The 23,025-nt window shown below is 44.0% G+C and overlaps 3 protein-coding genes across 5 annotated transcripts in view; 1 reads left to right on the top strand and 2 right to left on the bottom strand.

The window, feature by feature from the left end:
- LOC117484944 (NXPE family member 3-like) overlaps positions 1–2,885 on the top strand; it is a 45,565-nt gene extending 42,680 nt beyond the window's left edge. Inside the window, 4 exon segments of the mRNA XM_034133444.1 lie at positions 861–931; positions 1,261–1,467; positions 1,551–1,583; positions 1,586–2,885. Coding sequence (XP_033989335.1) covers positions 861–931; positions 1,261–1,467; positions 1,551–1,583; positions 1,586–2,103 — 829 coding nt within the window. The 3' untranslated portion in view covers positions 2,104–2,885.
- Positions 2,886–6,124: 3,239 nt separating this feature from the next.
- LOC117484950 lies at positions 6,125–12,458 on the bottom strand. 2 transcript variants are annotated; one of them, XM_034133459.1, is made up of 5 exons: positions 12,392–12,458; positions 12,115–12,201; positions 11,106–11,632; positions 6,744–6,849; positions 6,125–6,410 (listed from the first exon to the last, which is right to left on the bottom strand). In XM_034133459.1, exons 1-5 carry the CDS (start codon positions 12,441–12,443, stop codon positions 6,277–6,279), a joined length of 906 nt encoding a protein of 301 aa, XP_033989350.1. In that variant the 5' UTR covers positions 12,444–12,458; the 3' UTR covers positions 6,125–6,276. The 2 variants fall into 2 exon arrangements, with proteins under 2 accessions (XP_033989350.1, XP_033989351.1); XM_034133460.1 differs by lacking the exons at positions 11,106–11,632; positions 12,115–12,201; positions 12,392–12,458 and adding exons at positions 7,812–7,898; positions 8,091–8,209 and having other exon boundaries at positions 6,744–7,331.
- Positions 12,459–14,586: 2,128 nt separating this feature from the next.
- On the bottom strand, positions 14,587–16,621 carry LOC117484951. Of its 2 annotated transcripts, XM_034133461.1 has the most exons (4): positions 16,522–16,621; positions 16,241–16,327; positions 15,190–15,777; positions 14,587–14,849 (listed from the first exon to the last, which is right to left on the bottom strand). In XM_034133461.1, exons 1-4 carry the CDS (start codon positions 16,571–16,573, stop codon positions 14,683–14,685), a joined length of 894 nt encoding a protein of 297 aa, XP_033989352.1. In that variant the 5' UTR covers positions 16,574–16,621; the 3' UTR covers positions 14,587–14,682. The 2 variants fall into 2 exon arrangements, with proteins under 2 accessions (XP_033989352.1, XP_033989354.1); XM_034133463.1 differs by lacking the exon at positions 16,241–16,327 and having other exon boundaries at positions 16,522–16,588.
- Between the last annotated feature and the right edge of the window lie 6,404 nt (positions 16,622–23,025).

Raw genomic sequence — 23,025 nt, 5'->3', positions numbered from 1 at the left:
CAATTTGTGAAGTGCTTTCCTCTGTGGTGAAACTATCAGCCCTGCACCACGGAGGAAAGCGGCAGAAAGTCGCCTGGAGTTAAAGAGAGCGGGGCTGCGTTGCGTGCATGGCTTCCTTCTGCAGGTAACGGGGAGACGCGCTCTGGCGGCGGTCTCGTTCAGGATCCGAAAATAAAATAAATATTTTGTACACTTATTCCACTTATTCCTAGTGTGCCACTGGTTACGGTGCCGCATGCCATTGGTGGCACGCGTGCCAGGGGTTGCCGACCCCTGTTCTACGGCCTTGGGTATTGTTGTTGCCAGTCTATGACAGAGCACAAGCTGCCATGAGGTAGTTTACTGTAAAGGGACGAAGGTTCCCTGGTGCACATTCTTTCCTATGGACGAGAGCTCTAGTTAGATTCAGGGTCTATATTTGTTTAGTCTCGCTGATGAAGAATGTTGATTATTACACTCCGAACTAGTTAAAACCTTGAGCTGCAGAACAGTCCTTCAGAATTGGTTTGGCAACCGCTGTGTCAACTCGTGACACACCACCTGTCTTGTCAATTCTCCGGCCGTAACTCCAAATAAACCATCAGTGTTTGCCATCAAAGCTCCAGCTCTCCTCGTGTCTCTCTGAGTCCTGTTTCCAATTGCTTCAGAAGTTTCCCCCACAATAGCTACAGTGTAGTTATGACGATTCAAATCTTAGGTGACAGGCTCCTCCCACAGTGCAACACAATAAACCTGAAAAACAGAAAAAATAGTGCAAGTAAATACAAAAAGAAAAATAGTGAAATAGTGCAAGCATATGTAGAAAAAGCTGCATTTGGGATATTAATGTTTATTGTAGTATTGTGTGTGCTTTTCTTCAGTCGTGTCAACTTGAAAGTCTGCATTCCGGCTACAGGACCTGCCGGTGTCACTGTTTTACCAAAAAAGGAAGGTAAGGAATGCATTTATCACTGAATTCAAGATCTAATGTGCTACAAGTACAGATGACGAAAGTATAGGGGCAGAAAAAAACAACAACTCTTTCTTCTGGGTATCATTCTCCTGTTGAGAGATGTATTTAGCAGGCCAATTTGACAGGAGCAAAGGGAGCATGGAGCTCTCAGCTCAAACTTTGTCAACACAGCCCAGCTGTTGCAGTGTCTAGTCTCTCAGGAGTGAGGCCATAACATGTTCATACATTCACTTTATACTTTGATTTGGTTAAGGTGGAGAGTAACAAAAGTAAAACAACCCCCCTATTATCCTTTAACTTTCTCTCAGATCAACCAGAGGTGAAGAGCAGCATTGTGAACTTTCAAGCCTCTGGCTATTACTACCAGGGTTTATGGCGAGCACTAGATGGCACCAAAGTTCACCAATTCACCGGCGCATCTGCCATCACTCAGTGTCTAAAAGGCAAAGTGGTCCACCTGTATGGAGACTCTACCATCAGGCAGTTGTTTGAGTTCCTCAACGCAGCACTACCAGGTAACTAATCCACAGGGATTTCCGGCAACAGTTTCATTATGTTCACACTGCATCTTAATCTGTTTCCTCTCTAATACTTTTAGATCTTAAGGAGTTTAACCTGGGCAGCTCGAGGCAAATGGACCTTTCATGGCCTTAGACTATGAAAACAAAATCATGGTGACTTTCCGCTGCCATGGTCCTCCTCTCCGTTTTGTCAACGTGCCAATTGGGGAATTTCGTTACATTGCCAATGAACTAGATGACTTAATCGGGGGTCCAAACACTGTTGTCGTTTTTGGCATCTGGTCTCACTTGGGCACTTTCCCCCTCGAGGTCTACATCCGGCGGCTACAAAGGATCCGCAGTGCGGTGGTGCGGCTGTTGGAGAGGGCTCCACAAACGGTGGTCATCATCAGGACTGCAAACCCCAAAGCTTTGTGGCTTTATGAGACGATAACCAACAGCGACTGGTTCACGGTGCGGCGTGATAAGGTGCTAAGAGCCATATTTAAAGGACTGAATGTTCATCTGATTGATGCCTGGGAGATGGTCCTTGCTCACCACCTGCCAAACAGCCTCCACCCACAACCTCCTATTATTAAGAATATGATGGATGTTCTCTTCTCCTACACATGTCCTCAAAAGGGCGGCTAGATAATAATAATACATTTTATTTATCAAGCGCTTTATCAAGTGCTCAAAGACACAGAGGTAAGAAAAAAGATAATATAAAAAGTATATTTAATATCGAGCAATAAAACCACATTTGTCACAAGGACTTGTCATCAATCACACATTAAAAGCTAGTCTAAAAAGACGTGTGTTCATTGTGGGGGAGGAGTGGAGATTTAAGTCCATGCTGAGATTAAATGTTTCCATGTGTTTCTATCAAGTGCAGCATCTTTCGAACAGTCTATAATAGATTGATGTTTTCAAATGTTTTTTTAATAACTCAAGTTGAGAGATATAACAAATTATAATACCCGCCTTAATATTAAATGACATCCAACATAACTTCAAAAGTGATACTATATATTCATAAAAATATACCTCAGAAGATTTGAACGTTTTTTTTTAAGGAACAGAAACCGGTTATTTTGATTGTTAATGTATTACACATATCAAACAAGACGCTGTTTTGTCATCAGAATGATGAGTATTGTATGAATGTTTACTGTTTTGCGCTTTTAGTTGTGGGTTGATAAGTATGAGTTATTTTTGGGGCGAGAGCCTAAAAGGGTTATCAAGGGTTAAGATTAATTCACACAACAAAATATTTAAAGGTGGGGTAGGTAAGTTTGAGAAACCGGCTCGAGATACACTTTTTGTTATATTCCATGGAATGCTCTTAACATCCCGATAGCAATGAATATCTTAAGTGCTTTGACAAAAAATCCATAAAAAAATGTAATCTGTGGAAGCCGTAATACTGTAAAAAGCACGACCAATCATTTTAGCCGGCCCGGCTAAAATAACTGGATGGCCTACCTGCCTGTCAGCCTTCCATCTGTGCACAAACTTATCTCGTGCCCTCATTGGTCATGTGCGCGTTCGTGTGTGTTGGAGGAGGGGCTCTGTAAGGAAGTGGCAGATTTTTTCCGGCTGTGTATTTTCAAATTCTAGCACACTCGAGCTGGTTTCTCCAAAATTACCTACCCCACCTTTAAGAAGAAAAACTCAACAAAATTGAAAAAATTAAATAAGGAACTGCCCCATAATAAACTTAATTTAGTAAATATGATGGGATCTGGGAGTTCTGAATGAATTGTATTGCCGAGCGACCTACATCTAAGAAATAAAAAATACTTGTGGGCCAAACTGCTTTTTTACATGATAAACTGTTGTGTTATTATTTTAAAGATTACCCATTTGAATAGAGGTGCCACATCATTTGTGATTCAACACAACCAGCCTTACTGGAATTTGCATTACACCGCATTAACATCTTACAGTTTTTCTTGATTGCTAACACACATTCTTTTTGCTCATTTTCTCAGAACACTAAACACAATTCACAAAACCACACACCCAAAGTGCAAAACACCTCATTTCTCCTGCTAAGTGAAGAACTGCACTCAAAACTACATAAACACTTACCAAATGCAAACTTTAGCACCAAATATAACACACTTCATTCATAATACTAGATTGTTTGACCACCCAACTACACACTGCGGAGCATAATCTAAAGCACTTTCATCTTTTATGGGCTATGCTCTGTACATAGAGGTTTCTGCAGAGAAAGTTGCTTGAGTATACAGAAATAAAGTATGAGGATGATAAATGAATAAATACAAATGAGTTGTTGAAAAAAAATCACATTTTATTCAAAAATAACATTGTGCAACATGCATCTCAGCACATAGCTACTATGCTTCGGATCTCTCTAAGTGTGATGCATTGTTTGCCAAAACCCAGTTTGTAACTGCTGCTTCCTGTGCCTCATTGGAAATCCTTAGCCTTCCACCTGCACCTCTTTCTTTCTCAGTCCTTCAGATAAACAACAAAGATATAGTGGTTGGTCAGTGTCTGTGTTGCATAAAAGTAAGTTTACCACAGTCAATTGTGCAGGATTTTTGTACAGTTATAGTATGCAACATGCCAACAATTAAATTACAGTAATGAAGTAAAAACGTTTCACACAACAGATATAAGCACTGATATATCATGAATTCTGCAGAGCGAAAAAACTGGTAACCTGTTTTCAAGTCTAAGTGTCCGGATTACAGAGGCAACAGTAAATCGGCTTAGATTAGGCTGAACCCTGTGTCCAGCCTCTCTCATCGTCAAACCATGGTTGATAACATTTCATTTCATTAGAGAGTATTCTTCTTTGTCCACGTCCTCTCCCTCCAGCTCTACCTCTACCTCTCATTCTTCCTCCTCTTCCTCCTCCTCTCACTCTCAGCCCAGCTCTTCCTATATTTGAAGTGCCAGGAGGAACTCTTCTTTTTGAAGGGGAACAAGATCATCTGATTCCCTCCACTTCTCATCTCCTTTTGGAGAGTGACTTCTTTGTTGTTGCTGGCCGAATGATTGGACATTCATTCCTCCATGATGGGCTATGCCTAGGTGGACTGAGCCCAGCTATCCTACAAGTACTCTTTGGTGAATCCCCGGAAGAAGCCACAATAGATATTAAGGACTGTGTTGACCTTGATATCCGTGAGACAATCAAGTTGGTATGTTCCATTTTTTCCGAACCTATTTTATTATTCAACCTTTGGATATTATTTAGCTGATCTACTTTCAGATACTTTTAACATCATGTGGCTGCCAGTGTGCACCAGCAGGGGGTACTGAAGCGTTATTAAACACTATACACTGATATATTAAATATCATTAGAAGACTTACAGATGTCCTCCTATAAGATGTTTTTTGACAAAACATAGCTTTTACAGGTTACCAACTACTAACATGCTGATTATAAGTTAAATGGGTGTGTTGTTTGAGCACAGTAGGTGTTCTAATTGATGGGTTGTCTTATGTTGTATCAAAGTTGAATGTTTATACAAGTATTTAGAAATTAACAATTCTTATCAAATTCATTCTACTTGCCATTATTAGCTGGAGGGAACAGCAGAATTATCATCAGAAGAAAAATACATCAATGAGTTGGCACTGTCCTGGGATTTGCCTCTAGTCACATGTGACAACAGGAAATGGCTATTTGATAAACTGATCCTCCATGCTGTGAGTATTCTGTACTTAACAGGTCATATGAATCAGACTGACTAATCAGAGTTGAAGTTTTGAAGTAGGACCTAATTTTGGCATTTCACATTTGAGCTAAAAAACATCTATATTGTTCTGACTTTTCTACATCCAACTCACAGGTTTATCATTACTTTGAGAAAAAAAGATTAATTTAACCTTTTTAGAAGGGAAGATATGGTCATTTGTTCTGGGAATGTCATTTTCGAGCCCGAGACCTGAAAAACAGGCTCAGGGCTAAACAGGTTAAATGACAAAAACATTTTTAAATTAACTCTCAAAAGAACGTTTAAAATAACATTAAACTTAAAAAAAAGTTTTTAAAATGCTACTTGGACCAATACAGGAATGGGAAGAAGCACACCTTCGATTTACAAACTATGAGACTTCAGAAAACATTCAAAGGTCCTCGCAAATGTGTCGTCATGTTTGGCAAATTTATGTTATTAATAAAGCATTTTTTTAACGGTGCTGATTTCAGTCGTCAGCAGGATATGGTTATTTTAGAAATGTGTGTTTCTATCTGGCAAATACAGATTGAAAACAATGCAGAAAAGAAACTGAACATTTATATTTTGAGTGACAGGTTTAGAAGATTGTGAAACCCTGAATTGGGTATACCAAGTTTATATTCTTGACTTTTCTTTTGAGTCTAAATTGTTATTATAAACCACCTTTTTACCATCTTGTTATAGTCTAGCACATAGAAGTGCATATGGACTTCAGACCAACCTGCAATAAAGGCAGCATGGCAAGGTTTTCTAATGACCATTTCTCAAAATATTGCACGTTTAATCTTCTCCCTTTTACTGACAAGACCAATGTATGCTAATCCTATGTAGTATGAGAGTTTTTTTAAAGACATTTCTAGTCCAGATGAGCTTTTATTGGACTGTTAAGGGAAGATGTATGCATGATAAGAGCCAAGCATTGCAATACAAACATTGGATTGACACGCTGTTATTCAAGAAATGTATACACGTTTTATTATATTGCTGCCAAGATAACATCTCAGATATCAAGGTCTCCAAGGCACTCAAAATAGACGAGATGAATCTATGCAGTATTGAATATCTCCTCGCTCATCGTCCTGTTTAACTTTGCCTCCTCGCTCATCGTCCAGTTGAACGTTTCCTCGTCGCCCCGTTCAACAACTGCTCGTCGCTCATCGTCCCGTTGAACTTTTCCTCATCGCTCATCGTCCCGTTCAATAACTGCTCGTCTACTTCATGGGTATCCAGGAGTACTGAAAAAACATTCAAGTCATAAATGGACGTCAAGACAATAAATGATGTTCTCTAGACTGAAATCACAGCATGAATTCTTCTGTAATAGTTCCTCAAGGGCTTGGTTACTTAATAAATCCTGTATTTGTAAAAAATGAGCGATGTTGGCAGTGAATTCAGCAACCAAATATTGATGCATTAACTTATAAGACATGCAAGTGGTTTGTTTTAGCTCTTATACACACATGATTAGCTTGACATTGCTGTGTTTCAAATTAATCAAACATTTCACAGATTCCAGATCTTTTACACCACTTTTATGCGACACATACTGTTGTCTTTTTAGAGCTCACCTTTGTGCTCATGCTGGACACCCCCCGTCGTGCCGTTGTTCTGCTTGACGCCCCCCGTCGTGCCGTTGTCCATGGGGACCAGGTTCTGCTGGACACCCCCCGTCGTTGCTTCGCCCCAAATGACAAACCGGTTCTGGACGTCCCCAGTCGTAGAGTCTACCCCAATGATGACCCATTTTGGGACGCCCCCCTCCTTGGCCACTCCCCTAATGACGACCCGGTTCTGGACAGCCTCTGCTGTGGCTGTTTCGCTAATGACGATCAGGTTCTGGACGCCCCCCGTCTTGGCTTTGTCCTTAATGATGACCAAGTTCTGGACACCCCCCGCCGTGGCGTTTCCCCTAATGACGACCCGGTTCTGGACGTCCTCAGTTGTGGAGTCGCCTCCTATGATGACCCATTTTAGGTCACGCCCCGCAGTGGAATTTCCCCTAATGACGACCCGGTTCTGGACGCCCCCCGCCGTGCTGTTGTCCCTCGTTACGACCTGGTTCTGGACATTTGTTGTCTCGTTGACGCTCTGGGGCTTTTGTTCAGGATTCTGGTGACCAGACGCCTCAGCTTCCACGTCATTGGTTTCCAGTTGTACTGAAAGAAAGAAGGATTGATGAACAAATTAAGAACCAAAATAAATCACGTGATGTTATACGTCGACTGAAATCACAGCGTGAATTGTTCTGTAGTTTTCTTTTAATTCTTGCTTTTTTTTAATGTGGCATTTGTTGGATTGAGGACCGTTTTTAAGATCAATTCTCAAAGTTGTTCAATTTGGCTCAACATTTCTGAAACGCATGGCATCAACATGCACAATATATCATGGGATGGCCATCAAATACAAAAATCTTCCCAATTTCAAGTTTTTAAAACCAGTTTAAAGCATTATCACCCCATAGTGTTCCTCAAGGGCTGGGTGTCTTAACTTGGTATAAGACATACAGAGATCATGTTTTAAACCCTTTTATACACGGTTTAAATATCTTGAGTTAATCTTATATTTCCCAGCTTTCAGATCATTTTCACCACTTTAATGTGGCACATACTGTTGACCTTTCAGCCTTTAGGGCTCACCTTCTCTAGCATCTTGGTCTAACAGGGACTCCATCGACTGGAAAAGTGCAAAGGCTTTCTTTAAGGAGATCTCATTGGGAGACAGATCTGTAGGACACATTATAATTAAAGGTTAGTGTCAGACAGAGAAAAGAAACACTTCATAAAATCAAATGTTTTCAAGTCTCCTCTGCAGCTTATATTCACCAGCTGGAAAACCAGAGACTGTGTACAGGAAACATGCTGTTAAATCAAACATTATTCCTTCATCTTCAATACAATTATCAAACAGGTAAATACCTCTGGCCAGGCAAACAGTCAGCACACAGAGGAGCATCCAAACAGCTGCCATCTCTGCAGTTTTCCAAGAGAGTGTTGCCTGAGCACCAGCCAGCTTTAAAGGAGGGAAACCTCCAGCAGCTGCTGCTGATCAGCACTGATTGTCTCTCTGCACAGAGGAAAACACCATTTATCTGAGATTAAACTCTGAGAATGAGGAGTTTTTCATGGAGCTTGTTGTGCATTTATGATTAGTAGAGACCATCATTTTAAATTCACATTATGTTCAAATCAGTAAAAGAATATTGCATTTGAGAGGGTATAGCAACTACAACAAATAACAAGCCCAGAATAAATCTGTATTTCCCGTCTTAATAAAGCTGTATTTTCCGTCTTAATAAATCTGCATTTTCCATCTTAATAAATCTGTATTTCCTGTCTTAATAAATCTGCATTACCCTTCCTAATAAATCTGCATTTCCTGTCTTAATAAATCTGTATTTTCTGTCTCTGCAGGTATGAGGGAGCCGGTGTTTGAGTTCATCCGCCCCCCGGTGTACCACCCCCCCAGGTCAAACACCCCCACCGGCAGCCGCTGCGTTACCTGGACAGGTACAGGAACGGGAAGGAACACACCTACGGGAATTACTAGTTATGAGACTCTAGAAAAACCCTCAAAATGTCCTCGCAAATATGTCGTCATGTTTGGCGAATTTGTGTTATCAATAAAGCATTTTTCAGTCGTGCAGATTTCACTTTGCAGGTTATTTTGACCACTTATTGGATCTGTTTCTTTGTAGGAAACAGGAAGGATATGACCATTTAAAAAATGTGAGATTTATCTCTGGAAAATGCAAACAAGAATATTTCTGACCTAAGAACTATTTAAAACATTTTTTAACCTCTTAAGCCCTGAGCCTGTTTTTCATGTTTCAGGCTCGAAAATGACATTCCCAGAACAAATGACCATATCTTCCCTTCCAAAAGGGTTAAATTAATAATATTTGTTCTAAAAGTAATGATAAACCTGTGAGTTGGATGTAGAAAAGTCAGAATCAATATAGATGTGTTTTATTTGAAAGAAAATTCAGATTTTACATCGTAAAAAACTGTAAATTATAGTGTCCGTCCAAAAATTATTTTGTACTTATAGTGAAAACTACCCTTGGATGATGGTAAGGTAGACTAAAAGCTTTAGGAATCCAAAGTACAACATATAAGTACCCTGTATCAAGATTGATGCAAAACAAGGGACATTTGACCTTTTTAAGAGAGATTTAGCAAAAAGAAACCACTTCTGGGGTCATTTGGGTGGATTTTCCATATCTCTGGCCCCCCTTGGTAGATTTTGATGGTTGACACCTCTTTCTGACCGTTAGAGCCAATAGAATCGAAGGGGGAGTCCCCCACACACACATGTTGTGAAGAGAAAAGGTGGGGGCTTCGCGCATGTAATTTTGCATCAAAGTGAACCTATCTCTAGCTTTGACATCTGGAAACGGAAAAGCAGTTTTAATGCTTATGGATTATCAGAAATCATTTCAAAGGGACACAGACACATTGGATTAACCTATGGATTAACTTCAGCAGCGTTTTTATCGTTTTAATGCCATTGAAGACCACTTTGGAGAGACTACAGAGCCAAGGTAAAAATGTTAGCATTTTTAGCTACCTAGCGTCACCTGTTTTGATGTCCGTTTTTGCTTATAACGTCGCCATTTCGTATAATTTAGTGATAATGTGGGTACCCATCGATTCTGTGTCACCTCACGATGTGAAACGATGTGTTAGATGTGGTGAAAAGATAAATAAGGTTTTGTGAGTGATTTTCGGTGCAGTAAGGTGTTAGCATTTTTCGCTCGTTGCTAATTCAGAGGCTCAGTGTTGGCATTGTCGGTTTTATTTTGAAAAAAAAATAAAAATGATCAGTTAGATGAGTTTCTTCCCGTTACAGGGATATAAAACATTCATAGTTTATTAAATGAACATGCCCTCAGACACTGTTTCCTGCAAGATGTTGCGGCAGTGCCTCGGTACCGGGGTCTCTCGGGCTTAACAGGTTAGCATTTTTTTTAACGGTGCTGATATTCAGTTGTCAGCAGGATATGGTTATTTTAGAAATGTGTGTTTCTATCTGGCAAATACAGATTGAAAATAAATGCAGAAAAGAAACTGAACATTTCTATTTTGAGTGACAGGTTTAGAAGAGAGTTTTTTTTAAAGACTTTTCTAGTCCAGATGAGCTTTTATTGGACTGTTAAGGGAAGATGTATGCATGATAAGAGCCAAGCATTGCAATACAAACATTGGATTGACACGCTGTTATTTAAGAAATGTATACACGTTTTATTATATTGCTGCTAAGATAACATCTCAGATATCAAGGTCTCCAAGGCACTCAAAATAGACGAGATGAATCTATGCAGTATTGAATATCTCCTCGCTCATCGTCCCGTTGAACTTTTCCTCGTCCCGTTGAACTTTGCCTCGTCGCTCATCGTCCCGTTTAACTTTGCCTCGTCGCTCATCGTCCAGTGGAACTTTTCCTCGTCGCTCATCGTCCCGTTGAACAACTGCTCGTCTACTTCATGGGTATCCAGGAGTACTGAAAAAACATTCGAGTCATAAATGATGGACGTCAAGACAATAAATGATGTTCTCTAGACTGAAATCACAGCATGAATTCTGTAGTAGTCCCTCAAGGGCTTGGTTACTTAATAAATCCTGTATTTGTAAAAAATGAGCCATGTTGGCAGTGAATTCAGCAACCAAACATTGATGCATTAACTTATAAGACATGCAAGTGGTTTGTTTTAGCTCTTATACACACATGATTAGCTTGACATTGCTGTGTTTCAAATTAATCAAACATTTCACAGATTCCAGATCTCTTACACCACTTTTATGCGACACATACTGTTGTCTTTTTGGCCTTTAGAGCTCACCTTTGTGCTCATGCTGGACACCTCCCGTCGTGCCGTTGTTCTGCTGGACGCCCCCCGTCGTGCCGTTGTTCTGCTGGACGCCCCCCGTCGTGCCGTTGTCCATGGGGACCAGGTTCTGCTGGACACCCCCCGTCGTTGCTTCGCCCCAAATGACAAACCGGTTCTGGACGTCCCCAGTCGTGGAGTCTACCCCAATGACGACCCATTTTGGGACGCCCCCCTCCTTGGCCACTCCCCTAATGACGACCCGGTTCTGGACAGCCTCTGCTGTGGCGGTTTCACTAATGACGATCAGGTTCTGGACGCCCCCCGTCTTGGCTTTGTCCTTAATGATGACCAAGTTCTGGACACCCCCCGCCGTGGCGTTTCCCCTAATGACGACCCGGTTCTGGACGTCCTCAGTTGTGGAGTCGCCTCCTATGATGACCCATTTTAGGTCACGCCCTGCAGTGGAATTTCCCCTAATGACGACCCGGTTCTGGACGCCTCCCGCCTTGCCGTTGTCCCTCGTTACGACCTGGTTCTGGACATTTGTTGTCTCGTTGACGCTCTGGGGCTTTTGTTCAGGATTCTGGTGACCAGACGCCTCAGCTTCCACGTCATTGGTTTCCAGTTGTACTGAAAGAAAGAAGGATTGATTAACAAATTAAGAACCAAAATAAATCACGTGATGTTATACGTCGACTGAAATCACAGCGTGAATTGTTCTGTAGTTTTCTTTTAATTCTTGCTTTTTTTAATGTGGCATTTGTTGGATTGAGGACCGTTTTTAAGATCAATTCTCAAAGTTGTTCAATTTGGCTCAACATTTCTGAAACGCATGGCATCAACATGCACAATATATCAAGGGATGGCCATCAAATACAAAAATCTTCCCAATTTCAAGTTTTTAAAACCAGTATAAAGCATTATCACCCCATAGTGTTCCTCAAGGGCGGGGTGTCTTAACTTGGTATAAGACATACAGATATCATAATGTTTTAAACCCTTTTATACACGGTTTAAATATCTTGAGTTAATCTTACATTTCCCAGCTTTCAGATCATTTTCACCACTTTAATGCGGCACATACTGTTGACCTTTTAGCCTTTAGGGCTCACCTTCTCTAGCATCTTGGTCTAACATGGACTCCATCGACTGGAAAAGTGCAAAGGCTTTCTTTAAGGAGATCTCATCGGTAGACAGATCTGTAGGACACATAATTAAAGGTTTAGTGTCAGACGGAGAGAAGAAACACTTCATACAATCAAATGTTTTCAACTCTCAGTCTCCTCTGCAGCTTATATTCACCGGCTGGAAAACCAGAGACATGGAAACATGCTGTTAAATCAAACATTATTCCTTCATCTTCAATACAATTATCAAACAGGTAAATACCTCTGGCGAGGCAAACAGTCAGCACACAGAGGACCATCCAAACAGCTGCCATCTCTGCAGTTTTCCAAGAGAGTGTTGCCTGAGCACCAGCCAGCTTTAAAGGAAGGAAACCTCCAGCAGCTGCTGCTGATCAGCACTGATTGTCTCTCTGCACAGAGGAAAACACCATTTATCTGAGATTAAACTCTGAGAATGAGGAGTTTTTCATGGAGCTTGTTGTGCATTTATGATTAGTAGAGACCATCATTTTAAATTCACATTATGTTCAAATCAGTAAAAGAATATTGCATTTGAGAGGGTATAGCAACTACAACAAATAACAAGCCCAGAATAAATCTGTATTTCTCATCTCAATAAAGCTGTATTTTCCGTCTTAATAAATCTGCATTTTCCGTCTTAATAAATCTGTATTTCCTGTCTTAATAAATCTGCATTTCCTGTCTTAATAAATCTGCATTTCCCTTCCTAATAAATCTGTATTTCCTGTCTCTGCAGGTATGAGGGAGCCGGTGTTTGAGTTCATCCGCCCCCCGGTGTACCACCCCCCCCAGGTCAAACACCCCCACCGGCAGCCGCTGCGTTACCTGGACAGGTACAGGAACGGGAAGGAACACACCTATGGGATTTACTAGTTATGAGACTCTAGAAAAACCCTCAAAATGTCCTCGCAAATATGTCGTCATGTTTGGCGAATTTGTGTTATCAATAAAGCATTTTTCAGTCGTGCAGATTTCATTTTGCAGGTTATTTTGACCACTTATTGGATCTGTTTCTTTGTAGGAAACAGGAAGGATATGGCCATTTAAAAAATGTGAGATTTATCTCTGGAAAATGCAAACAAGAATATTTCTGACCTAAGAACTATTTAAAACATTTTTTAACCTGTTAAGTTTTTCAGGTCTCAGGCTCGAAAATGACATTCCCAGAACAAATGACCATATCTTCCCTTCCAAAAGGGTTAAATTAATAATCTTTTTTCTCAAAGTAATGATAAACCTGTGAGTTGGATGTAGAAAAGTCAGAATCAATATAGATGTTTTTTATTTTAAAGAAAATTCAGATTTGACATAGTAAAAAACTGTAAATTATAGTGTCCGTCCAAAGATTATTTTGTACTTATAGTGAAAACTACCCTTGGATGATGGTAAGGTAGACTAAAAGCTTTAGGAATCCAAAGTACAACATATAAGTACCCTGTATCAAGATTGATGCAAAACAAGTGACATTTGACCTTTTTAGAGAGATTTTGCAAAAAGAAACCACTTCTGGGGTCATTTGGGTGGATTTTCCACATCTCTGGCCCCCCTTGGTCGATTTTGATGGTTGACACCTCTTTCTGACCGTTAGAGCCAATAGAATCGAAGGGGTAGTCCCCCACACACTCATTGTGAAGAGAAAAGGCGGGGGGGTACGCGCATGTAATTTTGCATCAGAGTGAACCTATCTCTAGCTTTGACATCTGGAAACGGAAAAGCAGTTTTAATGCTTATGGATTATCAGAAATCATTTCAAAGGGACACAGACACATTGGATTAACCTATGGATTAACTTCAGCAGCGTTTTTATCGTTTTAATGCCATTGAAGACCACTTTGGAGAGACTACAGAGCCAAGGTAAAAATGTTAGCATTTTTAGCTACCTAGCGTCACCTGTTTTGATGTTCGTTTTTGCTTATAACGTCGCCATTTCGTATAATTTAGTGATAATGTGGGTACCCATCGATTCTGTGTCACCTCACGATGTGAAACGATGTGTTAGATGTGGTGAAAAGATAAAGGTTTTTTGAGTGATTTTCGGTGCAGTAAGGTGTTAGCATTTTTCGCTCGTTGCTAATTCATAGGCTCAGTGTTGGCATTGTGGGTTTTATTTTGAAAAAAAAATAAAAATGATCAGTTAGATGAGTTTCTTCCCGTTACATGGATATACAACATTCATAGTTTATTAAATGAACATGCCCTCAGACAGTTTCCTGCAAGATGTTGCGGCAGTGCCCCGGTACCGGGGTCTCTCGGGCTTAACAGGTTAGCATTTAACAACGGTGCTGAAATTCAGTTGTCAGCCGGATATGGTTATTTTAGAAATGTGTGTTTCTATCTGGCAAATACAGATTGAAAATAAATGCAGAAACTGTTAAGGGAAGATGTATGCATGATAAGAGCCAAGCATTGCAATACAAACATTGGATTGACACGCTGTTATTTAAGAAATGTATACACGTTTTATTATAGTGCTGCTAAGATAACATCTCAGATATCAAGGTCTCCAAGGCACTCAAAATAGACGAGATGAATCTATGCAGTATGGAATATCTCCTCGCTCATCGTCCCGTTTAACTTTGCTTCGTCGCTCATCGTCCAGTTCAACAACTGCTCGTCGCTCATCGTCCCGTTCAACTTTTCCTCGTCGCTCATCGTCCCGTTCAACAACTGCTCGTCTACTTCATGGGTATCCAGGAGTACTGAAAAAACATTCGAGTCATAAATGATGGACGTCAAGACAATAAATGATGTTCTCTAGACTGAAATCACAGCATGAATTTTGTAATAGTTCCTCAAGGGCTTTGTTACTTCATAAATCCTGTATTTGTAAAAAATGAGCGATGTTGGCAGTGAATTCAACAACCAAACATTGATGCATTAACTTATAAGACATGCAAGTGGTTTGTTTTAGCTCTTATACACACATGATTAGCTTGACATTGCTGTGTTTCAAATTAATCAAACATTTCACAGATTCCAGATCTTTTACACCACTTTTATGCAACACATACTGTTGTCTTTTTGGCCTTTAGAGCTCACCTTTGTGCTCATGCTGGACACCCCCCGTCGTGCCGTTGTTCTGCTGGACGCCCCCCGTCGTGCCGTTGTCCATGGGGACCAGGTTCTGCTGGTCACCCCCCGTCGTTGCTTCGCCCCAAATGACAAACCGGTTCTGGACGTCCCCAGTCGTAGAGTCTACCCCAATGACGACCCATTTTGGGACGCCCCCCTCCTTGGCCACTCCCCTAATGACGACCCGGTTCTGGACAGCCTCTGCTGTGGCAGTTTCGCTAATGACGATCAGGTTCTGAACGCCCCCCGTCTTGGCTTTGTCCTTAATGATGACCAAGTTCTGGACGCCCCCCGCCGTGGCGTTTCCCCTAATGACGACCCGGTTCTGGACGTCCTCAGTTGTGGAGTCGCCTCCTATGATGACCCATTTTAGGTCACGCCCCGCAGTGGAATTTCCCCTAATGACTACCCGGTTCTGAACTCCCCCCGCCGTGCCGTTGTCCCTCGTTACGACCTGGTTCTGGACATTTGTTGTCTCGTTGACGCTCTGGGGCTTTTGTTCAGGATTCTGGTGACCAGACGCCTCAGCTTCCACGTCATTGGTTTCCAGTTGTACTGAAAGAAAGGATTGATTAACAAATTAAGAACCAAAATAAATCGCGTGACGTTATACGTCGACTAAAATCACAGCGTGAATTGTTCTGTAGTTTTCTTTTAATGTGGCATTTGTTGGATTCAGGACCGTTTTTAAGATCAATTCTCAAAGTTGTTCAATTTGGCGCAACAGTTCTGAAACGCATGGCATCAACATGCACAATATATCATGGGATGGCCATCACATACAAAAATCTTCCCAATTTCAAGTTTTTAAAACCAGTTTAAAGCATTATCACCCCATAGTGTTCCTCAAGGGCTGGGTGTCTTCACTTGGTATAAGACATACAGATATCATAATGTTTTAAACCCTTTTATACACGGTTTAAATATCTTGAGTTAATCTTATATTTCCCAGCTTTCAGATCATTTTCACCATTTTAATGCGGCACATACTGTTGACCTTTTAGCCTTTAGGGCTCACCTTCTCTAGCATCTTGGTCTAACATGGACTCCATCGACTGGAAAAGTGCAAAGGCTTTCTTTAAGGAGATCTCATTGGGAGACAGATCTGTAGGACCCATTATAATTACAGGTTTAGTGTCAGACAGAGAAAAGAAACACTGCATAAAATCAAATTTTTTCAAGTCTCCTCTGCAGCTTATATTCACCGGCTGGAAAAACAAGAGACTGTGGACAGGAAACATGCTGCTAAATCAAACATTATTCCTTCATCTTCAATACAATTATCAAACAGGTAAATACCTCTGGCGAAGCAAACAGTCAGCACACAGAGGAGCATCCAAACAGCTGCCATCTCTGCAGTTTTCCAAGAGAGTGTTGCCTGAGCACCAGCCAGCTTTAAAGGAGGGAAACCTCCAGCAGCTGCTGCTGATCAGCACTGATTGTCTCTCTGCACAGAGGAAAACACCATTTATCTGAGATTAAACTCTGAGAATGAGGAGTTTTTCATGGAGCTTGTTGTGCATTTATGATTAGTAGAGACCATCATTTTAAATTCACATTAAATATATTAAATATTAATATATTGTGTTTTTACTTTTCTCCCTTTTACAGACATGCCAACTTTATATCAATCCCACCCATTAAAAATCGTATATCTTATATTTAAACATGTCTGCATGATTAGGGCCAAACCTCTCTAGACATATATATATATATATATCTAGACACATATATATACAATCTGACACTAGGTTAATACTCTGAAAAAGCTCCATTAAATATATTTTGAAAATACCCTTCCTCTTCAGAAAACAAAAAATGCAATAAAAAATAAATAAATACAATTAACAACTCCCTCCTGTAATACTTGATTCTGATTGGTCGATTCGAACATTTCAGAGGTTCTATTTCGTATATGGCTTCGCCCTCTAAGGCTATCGCTATTGGGTAATCCCCCTGCGCACCCGCGCAGCACTGAAACACTTGTAGTCCACGCCCGCCTGCAAGGTGGGCCCCACCCTCGGGCTCCCTTCCGGTATAAATAGGAAGGAGGCCCGACAATCTGCTCCCCTCTTTTCTTCAGCACCCCGTTACTGAAGCACAAGAGACACTTTCATTAACAGAGCAATCATGAGCAGCAATTGTGTGAGAGATTGTCCCTCATGTGGCTCTGGATACATTATGAGTTACGACCAGCACACGATGTGCGAATCCTGCCTGGGGCCAGAGCACGCGTATGCGGCTCTCAGCCAGCAGGTCGCATGCACACACTGTGCCCGTCTCCCCTCGGACGACAGGAAGCGAAGAGCGGACGCTCTCGCTGCTGCGGCCGAGGAGGACGATTGGCCTGTCCAGGCTTTCGAGCCCGTGGACGGCGGCCTCATGTCCCTGGAGCCGAGTGCCGGGCAGGTGTCGGACGACTCCTACCCCGCCTCCCTCCACGGTTCACCGTACGGTTTTCCCCTCCCTCCTCTCCCCCGGATGGGGGAGACAGAGTCGGAGCAGGGTGCCGGCTTGGCGGCCGAGCACGCGGTCCCCTTCTCCGTCACCACGGCGCTGCCGGTGATAGGTGGCATCCTGGGGGAACTACCGGAGATCATATGTAAGGCGGCCGCCTGCAGAGGTCTCCCCGTTCCCCCAGCTCAGGAGAGGTGTGCTCTGGACGATATGGCCGGAGTCTTTTCGCGGGTGCAGACGGTCAGAAGTGACCCGGTCTGGCCACGCTTCCCCGCCATCAGGAGGTACCAGGAGGGGGCGGCGGCGAACCCGAGGATCCTGAAGGCTCCGGTGGCCACATTTGTTCCCCTCACCAAGGTGGAGGGGTTCACAGATGCTGGTTTCCCAGCCACCCCTTCTTTGGAGCCGAGCCTGACGGCGTTTTTTGGGGTGAGACAGGCCAACGTGATCGCCGGACGGCGCCCTACGTTGGCCTCCCCCAGGGACCAGTATGTTGTCCGCCAGGCCGACCGGGTGCACCAGTGTGCCTTTCAGGCGGCGGCGGCGGCGAACAACATCGCGCTGCTCTCAAACTCGGTGGTGACGCTGGTGGAGCGGTCCACCACCTTGGCCGCTGATGAAGCGGAGGAGATCGGCAAGGCGGCCAGCACGGCGCTCACACTGTGCGCGTCCGTCGCTGTCTCCCAGGCGAGGATCGCCGCGTGGGTGACGCAGATTCAGCGCCACCTCTGGCTGCAGCAGGCGTCACTTACGGAGACGACCAGGAAGGTGCTTCTGGACGCTCCAATCAGCCCGGACGGGCTGTTCGGACCCCAGTTCCACGCCATGGTGGAGTCCATGAAGTCGGCTGCAGAACAGGCGGACGACATCCGCCAGCACGTCAGCTGGCTCCAGCCTGCTGGGCGGCCACAGCGGCATCAACGCAGCCGCAGCAGCCGCAGCAGCCGCAGCAGCCGCAGCAGCCGCAGCAGCCGCAGCAGACGCAGCAGACGCAGCAGACGCAGCGTCCGACCCGGCCACAGCGGCAGGCGGAGAGACGCCCACAGCCCAGCGTCAGGGTCCTTCAGCGGCTGCAGGGGCTCCGTCCCACATCTCCGCTCCCCCGCCACCCCAGAGACAAAGGGGTCTTCCAGCGGTGAGTCGAGGGGGAGTGAGGCACTCCCGCTCTTGGTCTGCTCCACCAGAGCCTCCGAGGAAGCAGAGACGTTTTTGACGTGTTGGGGTTGTGTGGAAAATAAAAGGAGAGTTCATTTTCCAACTTTTTGTCTGAGTCATCAGTATCAAGTGTTTCTCACCCCCCACTCTGTGTAAGCTAGCTGCCTATAACCTATCGGTTAGTATACTGACCGATAGGTTATAGGCAGCAGGGCTCGTTGCAAAAGCCTGCAGTTTTTTATCTCTCTGTTAATAAACTGCAGAGTTCGCTAATTAAGCCAGCTGCCACCAATCTGTTGATTAGTAGACAGCAGGGCTCGCTGCAGAAGCCTGCTGGTTTTAACCTATCGGTTAATGAACCGCAGAGCTTGCGGCATTCCTCTGTCCGAGATACGTCTCCTACACAGTAAATTTCTCTTAGTAAAATTGACTCAAATTGAAGAAAATTTTACTCTAAAAATATAACATTTGGTCCCAACCTATATAGAGTAAAATGTACTCTTTGTTCAGAGTTGTATTTTTAGAGTTCATTTTACTCTATTATGTGCTTAGATTTGACTCTGCTTAATGGTTATTTACTCTATGTAGTGTATATTAAAAACAACTCTACTGCCATTTTACTCATAATAGAAGGTAATTTTACTCCCAAGAGAAGGTAATTTTACTCCCAACAGAAGGTAATTTTACTCAGAATAGAATAAATGAACCATAATGATCTTTACAATAAAAAAGGTCAATAAACCAAAGTGCTTAAGGAACATGAGTGGGCGTGTGTGAAGCTGACCATTGAGCGGCCCGACCAAGCAAGGAGGCAGAGGCAGAGAGTTCAAATACAACCCGGTGTGGGCATTTATTCCTCTTTGTGGTACAGGATACACAGCCTCAATATGACTGTCTCACGTGAACACAGTCACCAGCCACCAGGACCTCACAGACACACACTAAGAGGAAAACAGAACCTAAATACACACAGGACTAATCAAACCAACAAGACACAGGGCACCAGGTGAACGCAATCACCAGCAACAGACAAGACGGGAGGGGGAACACTTTTCAAACTAAAACAGGAAACAGAGACAGACAAACTAAAACATAGACAGATTGTGACAAATATATGCATAAAGGACATATAATCACATGCTTCCTGTGCAATGTTTTAGCGTGGAACAAATGAATATACTTCGCCAATAATGAAGCTATATAATCCGTAACGGAGACCGAGATCTATGGCCCCAGAGATCACCTCCGTTACAGCGTGGTCATGGTTTAACTCCAATAGAATTGACTCTGCATTTTTGATCGCACTCTAGAAGCTATGAGTAATAAATACACTCCAAAATGATTAAATATCACTATTTCAGAGCAAAATAGTAATTACTCTGGAAAAAATACTCACCAATATTTCCTGTGTACACACGTAATAAGCCCATGAGCGCAGTTATGACGCCTCATGTGGACGTCACGGCACACACCTCCACTCATCCCCTGAGCGTGTACACGCCTCATGATGAGAGCCGGAGTGAAACGCAGCGTGTGGAGGCTCCCTCACAGCCCTTTTGCTCCAGGCCCACCTTGGGTTGCCTCACGGGCTGCGGCGGCGAGGGCTCTGACGTGGCTCGTCGCCATGACGACCACAACACATCTCGAGCATGTGCGCCCGCTCTCAGAGTGTTTCTCAGAGTGGTAGCGCGTGTGTCTGATGGACAGATGGATGAGCAGGCTGATCAGCAGAGGGTACACCCTGCAGTTCGCCTCTCCACTGGTTCACTTCCACCTGAAGGATGCATACTTCCATGTACCCATCATCCCGAAACACAGGAAATTCCTGCGTTTCTCTTTTCAGGGAATATCAGACCAGACAATCGTCTGCTGTTTGGATGTTCCCTGGCTCCTCGCATTTTGTGTAGAGAAGGCTGGAGCCACTACACAGAGGAGGGATGAGAGTGAGGTTTTTCTCTGGACGACCTGCTATTTGCTGGCTCGCTCCAGCATGAGGAAGTCGCTTTACAGACGTTACATCTCGTATCGCATCTGTCAAAGCCTGGGTTTCATAATGAATTTGGAGAAGAGCTGCCCTCTCCCCTCTCAGACATTCATTTATCTGGGAGTGGAATTAAACTCAGCCAGCAGAGCGCGGCTCTTGCGGCAGCGAGTGGAGGAACTGCAGCTCTCCTCCGGCGTGTCACAAACCCGCACAGCCCTCTCCGTGACGCAGCTGCTCGGCATTGGCGTCAGCTAGTCACGTGGTGATCCCCATGGGTCTCCCCCACAGGAGGAGACTCCAGAGGTGGGTCATTCGCTGCAGAAGCCTGCTGTTTTAACCTATTGGTTTATAAACTGCATAGCTCGCGGCATTCCTCTGTCCCAGATATGCCTCCTACAGAGCACGGTCATGACGACCATTACAGCATATCACAGAGAAGCCTCTCCCCCCCGCAGTTCCATGGGATACAAGAAACGCTCCTGTCATCCCAGGAACAGTGTCTTGCGCTCCATTCAGCGCTGCAGGAACTCCTGTTGAAAAAGGCATTTTTTCAAAGGGAGGAAAATCAGGGGTGTTTACTCCCGTTATTTTCTAAAATCCCGGAAAAGAACGGGGGAGTGAGACCCATCCTTGATCTGTCAGTATTCCCATGCTGACGATCAAACAGGTGCTGGAATGTGTTCACCAGGACGACTGGTTCACTTCCATAAACCGGAAGCACATATACTTCCATGTAGCCTATCATCATCCCGAAACTCAGGAAATTCCTGCGTTTCTCTTTTCAGGGAAATAACGACAATCGTCTGCCGTTCGGATGTTCCCTGGCTCCTCGCATTTTTTCAAAGTGTATAGAAGGCTGGAGCCACTACACAGAGGAGGGATGAGAGAGTGTGGTTTTATCTGGACGACCTGCTATTGCTGGCTCGCTCCAGGGAGGAAGTCGCTTTACAGACGTTACATCTCGTATCGCATCTGTCGAAGCTTGGTTTCCATAATGAATTTGAAGAAGAGCTGTCCTCTTCCCCCCCAGACATTCATTTATCTGCGAGTGGAATAAAACTCAGCCAGCAGAGCGCGGCTCTCGCTGCAGCGAGTGGAGGAACTGACAGCTCCCTATCCAGCGTGTCACATCCCACAGCGTGGGGACAGCCCTCTCTGTGATACAGCTGCTCAGCATGACGTCAGCTGATCACATGGGGATTCCCCGGGGTCTCCCCCACAGGAGGGGTCTCCAGAGGTGGTTCATTCGCCCACGCACCGACCCCGTGCGTCAGGGGTAAATGTGCTGGAGCTGTTCTCCGGTTTGGGAAGTATTCCAGCACTTCGCCCCGTTGCTGTACAATCAAACATGTGTTGATTCGCCCAGCCAACAGGCCACGGCAGCCTACCTCAATCGCCAGTGAGGAGTACGATCTGCGCAGCTTCTGAACGCAGCCAGGCGGCTGCTGTTCTGGGCGCGCACACACGTTGCTCTCCATCAGAGCAATGTATATTCCCGGCAATTTGAACTAAGGTGCTCGCAGAGCGCAGCAGCCGTTTATGCGAGGAGTACGGAGACTCAGACCTGTGTCATGCACACTGGCGGGTCAGGCGCACTGGCGCCTCAGTGGGATTTGGCTTTGGTGTTACGCACACTAAGCAAAGCCCTTTTGAACCTTTAGATCAGGTTCCCCTTAAACTGTTATCAGCCAAAGTAGGCTATTACTTTTGGCTCTAATATCAGCGAAAAGGGTGAGTGATTTGACCGCTCTCTCTGTGGCTCCGTCATGTCTCCGGATCCAAGGAGATGGCAGTTCAGCTGGTTTACGCCCTAACCCGGCTTCATGCCTAAGGCTAAGGTCATCACAAACTATTTTAGGTCAAGAGTGATCACCCTGGCTGGCTTCTTTCCCCCTCCTCACAGGTCGGAGGAAGAAGCCACGTCTCATCTCAGCTATCCTGCTATGTGGCGCACACGGCTGCCTTGCGCCGTTCTCAGCGCCTGTTTGTGCCTTATAGAGAGCGCTCGATAGGGCAGTCTCTATCTGCACAACGGCTGTCACACTGGCTGTGTGAAGCTGTGTCACATATGTCTCCGCTGGGGTGGATCCCCCGGAGAACATCAATGCGCACTCCACCAGAGGAATTTTTCCTCCTCCACGGCTTTGCACGGAGGAATGTCAGTGGAAGACATTTGCACTGCTGCATCTTGGTCTTCCCCCCTGTTC

Source organism: Trematomus bernacchii, unplaced genomic scaffold (genome assembly GCF_902827165.1).
Source record: "Trematomus bernacchii unplaced genomic scaffold, fTreBer1.1, whole genome shotgun sequence".
NCBI classification, from domain to species: domain Eukaryota; kingdom Metazoa; phylum Chordata; class Actinopteri; order Perciformes; family Nototheniidae; genus Trematomus; species Trematomus bernacchii.
This window is presented reverse-complemented; position numbering and strand designations above follow the sequence as displayed.

Bases quoted from the DNA above. Each gene is read 5' to 3' on its own strand.
- LOC117484951 (XM_034133461.1), bottom strand. From the start codon at position 16,573: ATGGCAGCTGTTTGGATGCTCCTCTGTGTGCTGACTGTTTGCTTCGCC. The intron at 16,328-16,521 runs GTATTTACCTGT...TGGGTCCTACAG, and splicing joins GACTGTTTGCTTCGCCAGAG to ATCTGTCTCCCAATGAGATC. The intron at 14,850-15,189 runs GTGAGCTCTAAA...ATGTTTTTTCAG, and splicing joins TGTCCAGCATGAGCACAAAG to TACTCCTGGATACCCATGAA.
- LOC117484950 (XM_034133459.1), bottom strand. From the start codon at position 12,443: ATGGCAGCTGTTTGGATGGTCCTCTGTGTGCTGACTGTTTGCCTCGCC. The intron at 12,202-12,391 runs GTATTTACCTGT...TGTGTCCTACAG, and splicing joins GACTGTTTGCCTCGCCAGAG to ATCTGTCTACCGATGAGATC. The intron at 6,850-11,105 runs ACGACGGGGGGC...TGGGGCGAAGCA, and splicing joins TGGTCCCCATGGACAACGGC to ACGACGGGGGGTGTCCAGCA.